The 14,615-nt window shown below is 45.3% G+C and overlaps 1 protein-coding gene across 9 annotated transcripts in view; it reads right to left on the bottom strand.

Moving 5' to 3' along the window:
* Window positions 1-14,615, bottom strand: part of LOC119446572 (endothelin-converting enzyme homolog) — a 149,461-nt gene that overhangs the window by 13,005 nt on the left and 121,841 nt on the right. For 8 of the 9 annotated variants that reach the window (XM_037711041.2, XM_037711039.2, XM_037711036.2 and 5 more), the window contains 9 exons: window positions 12,897-12,980; window positions 12,486-12,584; window positions 11,410-11,487; window positions 5,182-5,344; window positions 3,923-3,974; window positions 3,440-3,507; window positions 2,418-2,542; window positions 2,114-2,179; window positions 1,156-1,328 (listed from right to left, as the gene is read on the bottom strand). In XM_037711041.2, coding sequence (XP_037566969.1) covers window positions 1,156-1,328; window positions 2,114-2,179; window positions 2,418-2,542; window positions 3,440-3,507; window positions 3,923-3,974; window positions 5,182-5,344; window positions 11,410-11,487; window positions 12,486-12,584; window positions 12,897-12,980 — 908 coding nt within the window. The remainder of the gene's footprint in view (window positions 1-1,155; window positions 1,329-2,113; window positions 2,180-2,417; window positions 2,543-3,439; window positions 3,508-3,922; window positions 3,975-5,181; window positions 5,345-11,409; window positions 11,488-12,485; window positions 12,585-12,896; window positions 12,981-14,615) is intronic. The other variant, XM_037711037.2, reaches the window with a different exon arrangement.

Below are 14,615 nucleotides of genomic sequence, written 5' to 3' on the forward strand. Positions count from 1 at the left end.
CTGTTAGCGTGAAACAAAAAGAAAGACTGAAGCCAAACCGAAATAGATGTGTCAACGCTGGCTGCTTTTCTTTTTTTTTTTTCTTTTTTCCCATCGACGATGTCATGCCGAATACTTCGGTTCTTGTGTTCTGTTCCTTCTTCCGAAAATCGCTAGGATTCATGCCGTGGTACGATTACAAAAAAAAGGAGAAAAATAGATGAAAAGGCGGGATCAAAACTTAACGAGTTATGAGTGCTGTAAGAAACCTGAATTAGCGTTACTCGCTCTAAAATAAATTCTCGGTACTGTGTAGTTCTCATGCGCTACATCAGCTGCAACATTCCCAGGGACGTGACAGTGATCTACTGGAAAAGCATATTATACGAGGCGCTTCGCTCAGTGTTATATTTCGTGAGTACAGGAGCTGTACTTCGTAACGGTTCTTTCCATATTCCATTGTTCTTGGCCTTTTTCGTTGTCTCACAGGAAACCATGCCTCGTCTACCACCGGAATTGGTCACTCGGCGAGATGAATTATAAAATAAATGTACAGAATCCATTGAAGAAAAAATAGAGATATTACTGCCACAGGTACCAAACTTTCATTTCAATTATAATGTAATCGGAAAGCATAACTCGAGCCATCACTTAAATAGATCATTCTCTGCTTCGCTCTTATACCCATGCACGCAACTTGGAATTTGTGTGCCCGCTACAACTTTCGCAGAGCGAAGTTAAGATTTTAGTTCTTTATCGCTGCACGCTGAGGAATGAATTTTTTTTCTTTAACTTCGGTTCTGTGGCTCTGGTGGTTCGTAAATTTTTGGCCCAAGGTGTACTGTGCAAAGATGTCGACGTATTCAAACAGTTTAATATTCTCGCCATTTTCCCCTAAAATCGTGCGTGCTTAAGTAGGTGTGTTATCCGTACGTTCCTTGTCCGCGCAAGCTTTCACCTGTTCTAACTGCGCCTCGGTTCAGGCCAAATCAAGACGCGCTCGCTTGCCCGCGAGGAGTTCTTAACGCGAAGGATCGCTCAGCAGCGTTCAGTCTGATTTATTAACATGAATGGGGCGTAATTATTAACACATTATTTAACATGAATAGGGGCTAATTAGGGTAGTCCTTGGTCTTTAGAATGGCACGTGGAAAAAGCAGCGAGTGATTCATTTACCTGAACCTCGCCGGCGAGTGGGGGTCACTGAGGATCTGCAAGTGGATGGCCTCCGGCGTTTCGGTGGAGCACCACACCTGGGCGAAGCCAACGTAGAACAGCTGCTTGTGCGTCAGGTTCACGCCGGGCAGAGGGGGCTCGTCGGGGTGCCTGTCCAGCCATTCCTCAAATGCCTGCATTCCGAGACACATTTGTAGCGGGATGTGCAGAACTGTGTGTGCTCGAGTTGAGGTGAGAGTTTCTTTCCCCGCACTCACTCAATTAGTTAAAATCCAAAGCTTAAGGTTCGTCAGAATAAATGAGCCAACGAGACTGGTACTTTAGTCCGTAACTGAAACTTTTTTTCTGACGACTGCTGGTATTTTTCGTGCAATTTGCGCAGTCTCGGGAGTAACTACAGCCCTTGGCCCTTGTATCGCACGCGTGTCTTCTCCGGCTTAGATTCACTATAAAAATCTTCATTTAATGCCGTTACATGCTAAATAGCACCAAGAAGTTACAGGTGGAAAGTTGGTAGCCTAAAAATAATTTAGCCTAAAATCATGATTTCACCACAGCTCGAAGCTAAAGTGCTCGTCAAGCCGACAATGTGGCAAGGTGTGCTACATGCGCTGTGTTTAATTAAAGGTACATCACAGGGCTAGATTAATATATTTTTCTGCTGTCCGTCTGTTTGTCGCATGCAAAAAAAAAAAAAAACTCAGACAGCAGCCACGAATAGTGCATTCAAAACTGCGCAAGAGTGCGCCTACGGTGGATAGAAGAGCAAACCAGCGCTAAGATGCAAGCCGCATTAGCGCCGCTCTCCAAGAAACGATCTGGCGCGAGCTCAGTACAACTCAAAAACTGCTGTCGAAGTTTGCGAAGCCAGTTTCACGGACCCTATTCCCACCGCATGAAATGTTGATTAGCACGCTCAGTGCGCACCAAGTTGTGCGTTTTAACAAAAGGAACTTACATGAAAAGCCGCTTTCAGACCTCCGTTGTCCGCGATGTTTTCGCCCAGTGTTTGCTTTCCGTTGAGCTGAAAAAGAACAAGGAAAAAAAAAACAGAATGCTTATTTCGCACACAGTGCATCGCTAGCTGAGTACCTTATGTCCATACAACACTGCAGGAGACAAAATACCGCAGCTGAATTGCGATTTACTCTACGCTTGCGCGAGTAGGGTTTGCTATCACAATGGCACTGCAGCTGCAGCGAAGAAAAAAGAAAGCAAGAAAAGTGCACAAGGAAGCCAAGTGCGGATTTCGGATGTCTTACGTTTTCGTTGTTGGCAGTGTAGTTTGAATACTGGTCAATGAAGCACTGGGCCCTCGACTGGAAGCTCTGAATGGTTGAGTTCTTCCACCACTGGTTAAGGTTTCCGGACTTGTCGTATTCTCGTCCTGCGTCGATTTGAACAAAGGCCCTTACGACACACGCATGAGTGCCTCCTCGTTCACAATTGCGATTCTATAACGGAACAATGCGCTTCGCTCTAAGCACTATCAGCAAGAATCAACTGTGCTTTTGTGATTCTAAACGAGAGACGATGAGAGGGTATGTCCAAGAAAATAGAACGTTTTCAACAACGTCAGCTTTTTTCTTCTTCTTTTTTTTACTTTACGTGAGCGTACATAGAATGCTGCTTCGAGAATCTCTTTTTCCCTTATCGGGTTGTCGACACCCTCTTCTAGCAAATCAAAAGGACAATGGCAGCATAACGACAAGAATAATGTTCTCAACTTCCAACAGAAAATTACTCGCGTTTCACATGCTTATGCAGCATGAGGTGACCTGTGCATTCTGAACGAGGTCAAAGGCGCACCTCAGACAAACGCTTTTAGAAAGCGTTTGTGTAAAAAGTGTTTGCCAAATCCAGCGATATCCATATCGCCGATTTGGCACGTAAAACCCGAGAATATAAATGCGAACGTCATGTTTGACTTGAGCCCCTTACTGCACATGATCTATGTGACTTAGTTCTGCTTATGCGGTCTGCACGACATGGCATGCGCCTATCTTGAACGGACATCTGTTGGAAGTTAAGACCCCTGTTTCTCCCGTTATGTGCTTCTTGCCTTTTTTTCTGCGACGGCTTCCTAACATGGATTACCTACTTTCACACATCCAGAGGTACACGCGCTTTGTAAATGTAAATGGGCATTTATAAATCTACTTCCGCGACCAGCTAAATGCCCCTGGAATGTAAACACTATCGAATCGATCTCGGTCGCCTTCTGTCGCAGAGTTAAGCACTATTTCACAAAAGTTACTGTCTACAGGGCAGACGTATTACCTACCTTGATCGTCGAAGGCGTGAGTCAGCTCGTGTCCCATGACCACTCCCATGGCTCCGAAGTTGAGAGACCTGGAGGCATTGAACAAAGCCAATGTAAGGCATATACTCACGGTAATCACCATTACTTAAGCACAGAACGGACGGCGGTCAGCTGAAAATTTCCTGATCATTACGTATACTTAAAATTACGACTGACTGCGGTCTGAATTATCGTTAAGGAGGAACCCTTGAAAAAAGTTCCACGACCTCAATCCTGGCATGGCAGAATGTGACTGCTGCGTAGTCTTGTTGATTCAGCACCAAATAGAAGCTGAACTTCATTCGTGTTTCCTGTTTACATATAAAGCCTTCCGTGTTCACAGTGTCTTGACATTCGACTGGGCTAACTCTAACCACAGATATAGAAAGTGGTTCACTAATTAGCTTGTGCAAAGGGCATCATCGTCTTTTGAACTTTTGATCTGGAGAACGTGCATTTGCTTACTTTGGATAGTTCGGATCGTAGAACGGCGCCTGCAGGATGCCAGCCGGGAAAACTGAAAAAAAAAAAAACAAAAAAAACGACGAGCATTATGCAAACATTGAGAATGCCCGAAGGGATCATCAGCCAAATTTTCAAGAACTGTTATACAAGAAATGCCCTCTGTGACCTCTAACTCAAGCCAGAAACCATGCAAGTTTCGAAATTTTGGTTGGTGTTTATCCGTTTTTTTTTAATTTTTTTTTTTTGGGGGGGGGGTCTTTTTTGTACAATCTCATTTTTCTATAAACCCTCTTCGTATCCCTGACACTTCAAAAGTAACAGTAAACTAGTCAATAGCTTTTAAGGACCATTCCGTTATATACTGGAAGGATCTCGATTTGTGATAAGGCCGATCATCTGAATTCGTGTGAATGCAGTATCACTGAAAATTTCTGGGAATCACTGAAAGACGGTAAGATTTTCAGAAGTCAATTCCTTATAGTGCACGGTATGTATGCTGATCCGGATTTCACCACGCATACAAATTCTGGCCGAGCCAAAGAACACTCGATAATTCGAACAAGATCGAGTGGTGAAAGAAAGCTCTTGACTGCTGCGTTTCGATGCAACGCAATTACAATATAGAAAGTGTCAAAGTTTCATCTACTTTTGAAGTCGCAGTCTTGTACTTTTAGATAGCGCACACGGAAGCTAGCATACAGATAAACCGGACGGCATTCAGTGATGCCCATGCTACTACGGCGTAGATTAGTTGCGGAAAGCGGAGCATATATTCAAACTGCATGTCGTGTAGCAAAGCAGAGCGTTTCCCTAATGTTTTATGTACATTACCCATGCACGATGATTATCTTTATCTTGTAAAGTTACAATAAGTGACAAGCAGACATTTGTGGGCCACAACACGGTGATTATCTATCAATGTGCACGTAAAATGATAATTTAAAGCATCCAGTGTGTATTTTGCACTCGCACATCACTTTAGCTCCACGAGACCACGGTCCACATCTCCGCTGCAGGTCCATCAGTATCGGTGCTCTGTTTCAGGACATTATATAACGAGTGGTCGTTGCTCTTGACAAAATTAATTAATTTTTCCTCATGTTGTTATTGTTTGATCACTTGCAGTTTACTTTTGTCATATCGCTGGCGTCAAACATGGTCAGTATCGCTATTCTCGTACGATAACTGAATATTTTCTATCCACAAGCAAGCTAAGCGACATAGAAACCCGAGGTGCTCGTATGTGCATGTATACCGACCGATCTGGTTCTTGGTAGGCGTGTAGTAAGCGTTCACGATGGTAGGCGTCATCTCCCATTCGGTCTTGTTGCTTGGCCGGTACAGGCGCTGCATGTTCTTTTTGAGCAGGAACTGGCTCACCCGGATGTTGTTTTCGAAGTATTCGTTCTCTACAAACTCCAGCTGCCGTGACAGAAAAGGAAGGAAACAAGAAAGCGCGCTGTAAGTTTACAACACGACAAGACCGGGATCATAGTCGTAGAATTAAGGCTTCTAAAGGCACTAAACAACAGAACTTAGTTTGGCTACCTTATGTTGTATTACGTTCATAACATCGTATACGCTTTGCGCACAATCGCACTGTCGAAGCTTAGTTCGGCCTATAATTAGTATGACAGGAATATGAGCATATGACATAAAGCGCATGATTTACGTTCTCGCATCAAAGATAATTGTAGCAAAGCTTGTCTCTCTATCTCTCTCTTTAGCATTCACGCTGGGTGTACATTACTACGGTGATAAAGGAGGCTGAGACACCTCATATACCCCAGCCGCCTGCGAGACAACACTTCCTTCCGACACTTGAATTCACCAATCTTGTGAATTTAAGCACTGCCTTCGATGTTGAAATGCAGATGCATGTGTGCTATGCCGCTCCCGAGTCCCAACCATGGCGCAGATATCATGTGCATCGATGCGTAATCCATAGCATGCGAAATTCTGTTCATGCATATGCCAGGCCATGGGACGACAGAATAAACACATTTTGAGCGACAAGTAGAGTGCGTATGTTTTATTGTCCAGACGACACTAGTAGCTTTACTGACGGTGTGTTGTGTCCTGTTGCTATTTCTTTGCATCCACAATTGCACGTGCCGCCAGAAGGTATAATGCTCAGGAGCATTTGATTTCCCTCTTGTTAATTTACCATGACTTCAAACTAAGGGTGCAGGGGCGAAGTTAGCTGAAGTTAGAGATAATGCTCGTGATGATGACCCAAAATAAGGTCATGGAAGCTCTGATTGCGAGCAGCAAAACGTGTTCGATGAACCCGATATTTTTTTATAACTCCCATGCTCCCTCAATGACAGCGTTGGATGGTTGTACATCGGTGACAGCCAGACTTACTTAACTATCGTGACCTTCCTGGCTGTTTCAGCAATGTGGCTATCGTAAAATGCCGTCTCAACTCAACTCAATTAGGTGGCGTTCTCATCCGAGACAGCAGTCTGTTTCTTCTTATTGTTTGGTTATCATTCCCATTGTTATCGGGAAGTGTGCCAGGATTTGCGAAATGAAAGAACTAGTCCAAGTCGGTTAAATAAAGGAACAAAGACAAACGGTGAACACAATAGACAGAAAAAATCAAAGAAATAAAGTGAGTGAGCTGAAGAAACTGAGTAACAGGATTACTAGGGCTATTATGCAAGAAGAAAAAATAGCGAAAACACCCACATAAGCGAAGCAGCGACACGCGTCAGCACTTTAGGCAAAAAGAAAAAGAGAGTTCAACCAACTGGAAACAGCGTAAAACAATGTAATTGAGATGTCCATTGTATTGGGGCCTCGACTGCTCACGCTGGAGCTAAAAGTGCGCCTGAATTTCGCAAAGTTCAGGCTAACGAGAAGTTAGCGCTTTACCCAGGGTAGTTTACGTCAACAAGAAAAGGCTAACACTGAGTGATGCCGCAGGGTCTTTCTATATATCACACTGTAGACGGCTTCGTATATCCACAATGAGTTCTTTTTCTCGCTCCCATTTGGTATGTTTCTGCACGAGCGCACATACACGCCAGAAAGTGTTTTGCAGAAAAAGACTACACCCCGTTGGAACTTTTCATTAAGCCTTGTTTGTTTGTCTGATGCAGCGGCCTTTCGCCGCCAACATCAATTACGCATGTCAGCTGCCTCGACGGAATATCAGACGCCGGATTAACTGCATCCGTTCGAAGCACCGATGTTTATTTTCGACATCGAGGGCGTCGCACGGGGCACATCGAGAGACCCTGGCTTTCGCCTTGCATGGTTGTATTTTCTGTTACGCGTCGGTCGGTTTGATTCAGCGTGCAGGATATGTGCTTCTTTTACCCCGGCTGAATATTGATAGACAGGAATGAAGACCCGCCTGATATTTTTATCTCCGCGCTGGCATGCCAGGCTAGGACGTCAAGAGAATTGGAAATGAAGAAGAGAGAAGAGAAAGGGTTGGCGCTGTTTGCATACCGGAAGTACAGAAGAAAAAGCTTTCACCGTGTCGCGCGGTGACGGAATAAACGACCTCCGCAGCGACCGCTCACACGGTCGGAGTTGGGCGCGGGGGGTGTGGACGGAACGCTGCAAATTTTGCTATTGCCTCGCGAGACCGTCCCCCCCGCGGGCTTCCGCGGTATCATTTTTCTATGCGTCCCGTCCGGCGACGGCGCACTCAGTATCGCCGACACATCACGGACGCCTTTCATCTCAGCCGACCGCTTATTTTTCGCGGGTGCTGAGACGTTTCTCGCCGTGCGCGCCTCAAGTGTCTCAGCACAGCGGTTCTGTGGAGTGCTGCGCAATCTAGACAAACGTGCGATGGCGGATGCTCGCATGCTTGGACTTATTGGAGGCTACAGTGTATGCTGTAAATGATAAGAAACTGCGCACTAAAAGAACGTATACGGGAGTTTTACTCAAAGGCTCCGTCCAATAAAGGGGTAGTTGGTTCGAAGACGACGACAACATACGCGAGTACAACCACGACGCCGACAGCACGAGGATATGACAGTGATGACCGCACGACAACAATAGCGACACGAAGGTGAGGAACGCCAACGACTACACGGAAACGAGAAGGTCGACAACAACGCCGGTGACGTCACGTGCAGCAGTGCTGTACGGAACCAAGAGCCTCGTAGGGGAGGAGTCTAATAATATGCAGAAGACCGACACGGCTGAAATGAAGTTGCCGCAAAGATGCAGCAAGGGCTCGAGCAGGAAGATTAGGATGGTTTGGCAATGCAGTGATAAGAGGCGAGATCTACCCCTCTCCCCTTTCTCTCTTTATATATATATTATATATATATATATATATATATATATATATATATATATAGTTATTACAGGACTCTGGTAGTAGCTGATAGTTCTTTCAACAGCTCATAGTCTTTCTATAACTAAAAGCTGTTGAATAACCCTGACAATGAGCAAGATTCAACACAGAGGTGCAGCGGAGGCGGTGTAGGACTTTACAGTTCTAGGAGAGGAAGTTCAGCTGAAATAGGGACTCAGAAAAAAAAAAAAAACTGGTTCCAGATGAGCAAACCAGGATACCGAAACACGGCTAAAGCAGATTTCTTTTTTATTCGTTTTTTTTTCTATTCAGTGATATAAGTTTTCTAAAGGCTGACGCCAGGTGTGACGTTACGTGACAAGCCCGTGGTGGCATGCCTGGTATCGATTATGAATCACTCCGTAGCTCTACAAAATCACTCTCCATCTTTTGTCGCGAAAACTCGCAGTACCTACCACCTGGTGCCATCTTGAAAAGCAGACATCGCCGGCACTATACTCGCAGACAACTTTCTGTGGCAATGAAGGGAAAGCTACGGAACCAAAGCGCGCACAAGTGAACTCGCTTCTGAAAAGAGTCCCGCATTTTAATCCTCGTTAGTTTAGGCTGGGGAAGAGAAAACATAAGCACCTTATTAGCAACAGTTAAATAGACAGAATGTACAACCGAGTGTAAAAGTTTACTTATTTTGCGGCTTTTCCCTTCCGCTCCTGGGAAAACGCGAAACCGTCGCACGTGGAAGCTGCGTCGATTCAGCGTCTGCTCCGAGCAACCAAAAGCACTGTCAAACGCTGCCGGACTACTTGGCGCGGTAACACATGTGCAGCAGCCACGCGCCTGTAGCTTTCCCTTCATTGCCACAGAAAGTTGTCCGCGAGTATAGCGAATGCATTCGTCTCACGCGGTAGCAATGTGCATTGGCATGGAGGCTATATCATAATACGGCTGACGATGGCTTTGATTTTCACTGATCTGCATATAATATTAGCGCGTCATGGAGCGGCATCTTTGATTGCAATATTTTTTCTCTCTCTCTCTTCTCGCGCTGCCATGCTGGTCACAGCTGCATTTCTTGTGTTTTTTGTTGTTGTAGTTTTTTTTTCCTGGGAACGCGGTATGATGGAGTTGCAGAGTATGCACGCAAACTTCTGAAGCCTCGCCCTGCGCCGAATTACGCCTTGCAACATATTGCTCTGTACACGAAAGCGATGGCACAGCGTATTCACACGCGCAGCGCTTAAGATGCCGTCAGCACCTTGACACGAGGTTTTGAACCGTCCCTTTGTCTTTGACAGCCGGTTAGTGATTACTAGGACACTTTCCGCAATTGAGTGTGTTATTACCAGAACTTTCCGGTGTTACACTGGCATGAAACCTGTCCTGTGATATCTTCGCTAAAACAGTCACACGAATGCGGCCGCTAAGAGTTCGCTAATTTCGCTGATTATATCGATAAAATATATGAACTGTCTGAATGGTCAATGATAGTTCTAGCATTGTAATACTGGTATGGATTCAACAAAATTTAAGTTTAAATTCAAAAGGCCTGCATTGAAGCTGCGTAAACGAGTATGTACTGCAGGCAATAATCTTATTGGCAGGAGGGTCTTCACCTTTCGGTTACGGGCTATCCACACTGCGGTAACATTCCGCCGACATTACTAAATATTGGAGGACGCTTAAGCTTCGCCTTTAAGAGTGGAACGCGATAGCCTTATCGGGCCCCGTTCGAGCCCCGTTGTAATCGGGCTTTCCCACTGCAACACTTAACGTGGGAAAGCCAGCTTACAAAGACCAAGCTTACACCGATCCCCTTAAAGTAGGCTTCACCTTTAAACAGAAATGCATTGCTGGGAAGACGTTTTTTCAGGGGCAATATAAGTCGTGTTATATTAAAATGTGAAGGCCCTAGCACCTCTTTTTATTATTTTATTAATTGTTTGCTATTGCTTCGACGCGCGCACGTGTCCAAAACGCATTAGGCAGGCGAATTCCCAATTTGACCTGCCTGAGTATGCGAGCGCCATCTGCATATCATTTTCGCAAGTAAGCTACCCGAGCTCGCAGCTGTAGGTCTGGTAGAAATGCTGGAAAAGGGCTTTGTGTTTGAGTTTCCTCGTAACATAATTATGTTTTCTCGTACATTAAAATTACAATCCGACGCCACCATGTCTGTAGGTTGTGGTTAAGTCGTACTTTACTGTTCTTCTGACGGATTTCACTGTGAGAAATTCAATTTTTGTTCCCCAAAACCTTGCACCTTGTGGAGGGCCTGCGCGGTTTGAGTAGTTCGGGATGATTTTCTCCGCCACGGACGCCGACATCGTCCGCCGACGCCGGATTTTCTGCGACCCCTTAACGCTCTCGCGTTAAAACCTGCACAACTTTTCACTGTCGGCGCATGAGCCGTGTGAGCTGGTTGGCAGAGAAGGGATTGGTTTTGTGGTGTGACAGAGCTTCCGCCAACATGTTGTTAGTGGGTAAAGTTGGCGAACTTGTCTCCGCAGTCTTACAGACCACGCATACGTACCTAGGTGGGGCGGCCAGAAAGAGAGATAGAGCAAGGGATAAACAGCAAGGCGTTCAACCAGACGAACTTCCGATATGACACCCCGATGCGATAAAAGGATCGTGATGCGGCCACCTAATGTGGTTTGTTGCATACATGTCTCCGCTGCTCTGTTAAGGCTGCGTACTCGGCCTTGGGGGCCTCTTCCGGCACTTTGGCAAAATGAAAACGGAGACATCTTTAAAAATGAGCTTAAATCAAGGGACAAGGCGAAGGAGGGAGACCGGGAACAACTGAGCGTTTGCTAGACTATAGTTGGAGAATACGACGGTTCTTTCAGTAAACGCGCAGTTGTAGTCTGCGCATGCATGTGTCCTGTCTCTCTTCTTCGCCTTGTCCCACATTTTAAGCGCGTTTCTAAAGATGAGACAGTAACAACTCGCCCAGTTCTCTACTACTATTGAAAACAAAGATGGTGACGTCTCCTAACGTTCCACGCCATTGGGAGCGTCGTCACTGTTACGAAACAACACCAAACCTGACAATAAGCAGTTACAGTAACTCGCTGGAGTGGTCTTCATAATCTCTCGTCAAAGAAAAAAATTATTCTCAAAGCGTGCGAAAAGTCAGAGTTCGCTATTCTGCTGGCGTTCCTGCTTTTCAATTTCCTTGCAATGAGAGCGTACTTACGCCTTTGTATTTCTCGTCCAGCTTTTTCGGATCGGTGATGAAATCTGGAAAGCCAATCATATCAGTGATGGCATCCGCCTGCAAGCAAGAAAACAAAGTATGAAAACCACACTATACAGACCTAAGTTGGCGCTTCCATATTTATAGCTTAACCCATTGTATTTAAACATTGTAGTAAAAAAATAATAATACAAATAAAACGAACGAACACCGGCGCATGAAAGGGCACAAAGAGAGAGAACTGGTCAAGCTTTTGGTGTTATGTGATTCATGTGCCATGCAAGAACGTTGCATGCAAACGGTGGTCAATTATTCAAAAACAATAACTAGATGATACCCAAGGCGCCCATCTATAAGCAATGCTTGTGATCAAGGAGAAAATTTAATTCTAGCAGCACAGCGCTGCACAACACAACATAAACGCTCTGATTGTGCTGTCGATCAATTTTTTTACGTATAGGTCTCGTAACCAAGCTACAGTGCACCACAATAAAGACACAAACACATACGCAGCACAGCGCTTGTTTCCAACAAAATTTTATTGTCACATGAGCTGTGGGAGCGATACCTACTCTCTCTCTCTCTCTCTCTCTCCCATTTGTGAATTTCACTGTAGCTTGGCTAGGAACCATCAACGAGCCCGAACCCTCACCCTGCTAAGCTAAATTTCAAGTCTCGATTCGTCGGACCACACAACAAAATGAAACACTTGAGTGCGAACATGAAATCAATGAAAATTAGTGGCCTTTGAATCAAATCAGTCTTCCTAAATACGGTAAGCATTTACGCCGACAGTTGCGCAATGTATGACTTGCTACGGCATTTGTATACCCTGATGACACCTCGTGACATTGGTCCATTTTCTTTTGCATTGGGATTGATAAAAGAGAAGTCTAGTCATTACCTGACACAAACCCTCAGTGTGTTTGACTGAATGACACGAACCCTCTTATAAGCCTCAAACCTCGAGCACGTTTCTAACCTCACTATTCGGTTCCCCTGCTAACCTTACGAACCTGCCCATTCTCAAAATGCACTGGTCTGACAGATGTGAGGACCACGTTTGCGATATTCACCTTCTCTTTAGCGAGCTCCCTGGTCTCTTTGTCCATCCATTTGAGCATGGGTAGGTTGTTCTTGAATGCATCTTTTACCTCTTTGATCATATTCTGAGCCTGTGAAAACGGAGAGGGAGAAGGTGCAGAAACACTGTAGTGAATCTGCCTTGTGGAAAAAGAAACTACTCAACAGAGCATTTTAAGAACTCTTAGTTGCGCACTATTTGCAACACTCTGCAGGGCTGACACCTTGGGTCAAGGATTAGTAAACATCAAGCCATCTTGAAGCATTCACTTGTGATGTGCCCCGCTCTCTCTTAGCAACTGAAACTTTTCAAAACGCGCATTACGTTTTACAACAACCGCGTGCACTTCGTAACAACAATACAGAGCTAGTTCACACATATCGCGGTAACAGTGATAACGGACCTGTAACTTTGTAGAATTAACCAATTTGTTCCGGGAACAAGAGTCATCCACTGCACCAGCGGAATGTCGGCTACCTGGCATATTCTGAAATGATATTCAGAAGATACAATTTTCTCACACCACACGTACTCGTTCTGTAGAGCACACACTTGTGGCCCCGCATGAGACGTGCTCGTAATGCCCTCTCCTAAGTATTCACAGGGCTAATTAAGTACGCTGACATTAACTACTGAAGGTGTGCTGTCACATTCAAGGTAACCGAGACAAAGATGGCAATGAGACTGAATATTCTTCATGTGCTGAACTATTGCAAGAGCTAAAAGAAGTTGTAGCTCAACCCTGATAATTATCAGCACAAGCATGCTCAATTCGCGTCAGGCGTCTCGTATACAGACATGTTTTCTACAGCAGCTAACGACGACAACAAAGGGAAATGCCTCTAAAGGTGCATATGTTTCTATTGTGATTGTGCATGGCACGTCTTATCTCAGATCAGTGCACATACAAACGACACGAACTTCGCACAAAGCAGATCCGTCCTCTCGCACAAAGCAGATCACCTTACACATTTGGTAGATGAATTACAGATGAACGTTTTTGACATGCTGAGTATGCATGCTTACTTTTGAAACAAAACTTCGTCACCTCAAGGTGCCCTTTATTTAGGACTATCTATGCTCCTTTGCAGTCTATTGAGCCACAGTGATATAAACGAACGTCGTCGCCGACAAACAGTACTGGGGAAAGGGGTAAAGGGAATGAAAGGTGATAGAAGAAACAAAAAAAAAACAATAATAATAAAAATAAGAAATAAAATAAATAAATAAATAAAATAAAATAAAATTCGCGCAATAACGCGACCCTACGCGCTACAACGTTCAAAGCCGGTCGCACAATTCACAAGTCCTTAAGAACTTCAGCAGAGCCCTTAAGGACTTGAGTGCCGAAGCCCGTCTAGACCAGTGTCCTAAAACTTTTTCCTCTGTGAAGGGGCGATTGTCCAGTTTTTCAAGCGCAGTCGCGAGCGCTTTTCTTGCCACATTGTAGCGGGGACATTCACAGAGGAGGTGCTTGATTGTCTCCTCGCAGTCACAGTTGTTGCAAGCGGGGCTGTCGGCCATTCCAATGCGGAAGGAATAGGCGTTCGTGAATGCCACGCCGAGCCACAGGCGGCACAGAAGTGTTGCTTCCGCTCGTGGTAACCCTCGTGGAAGACGGAGTTGCAGATGTGGATCCAGTCTGTGGAGGCGTGCGTTGCTGAAGTCACTGGTGTTCCACAGAGTCTGCGTAAGCTCGCGTGCGAGGGAACGAAGTTTTGTGGCTGCGTCTGTTCTCGACAGTGGTATCGATACAATAGGGGCACCATCGTGGGCCGATCGGGCAGCGTCATCCGCACTGTGATTTCCCGAAATTCCGCAGTGACCCGGTATCCACTGGTAGATGATGTTGTGCCCCTTGTCGGTAGCGTGATGGTGAAGTAGTCGGATGTCTGCGACTAATTGTGCGTTAGGTCCGTGGTTGAAAGGGGACAGCAGGCACTGGAGAGCTGCCTTCGAGTTACAAAAGATGGACCATGACTGTGGTGATTTGGGACCAATAAATTCCAGAGCAGCACGGATAGCTGCGAGTTCTGCAGCCGTCGATGATGTAATGTGAGACGTCTTGAATTGGATGGTGACAGATTTCACGGGAATTACCACTGCTCCGGCTGAACTTTTG

This window comes from Dermacentor silvarum, chromosome 3 (genome assembly GCF_013339745.2).
Source record: "Dermacentor silvarum isolate Dsil-2018 chromosome 3, BIME_Dsil_1.4, whole genome shotgun sequence".
Taxonomy (NCBI): Eukaryota; Metazoa; Arthropoda; class Arachnida; order Ixodida; family Ixodidae; genus Dermacentor; species Dermacentor silvarum.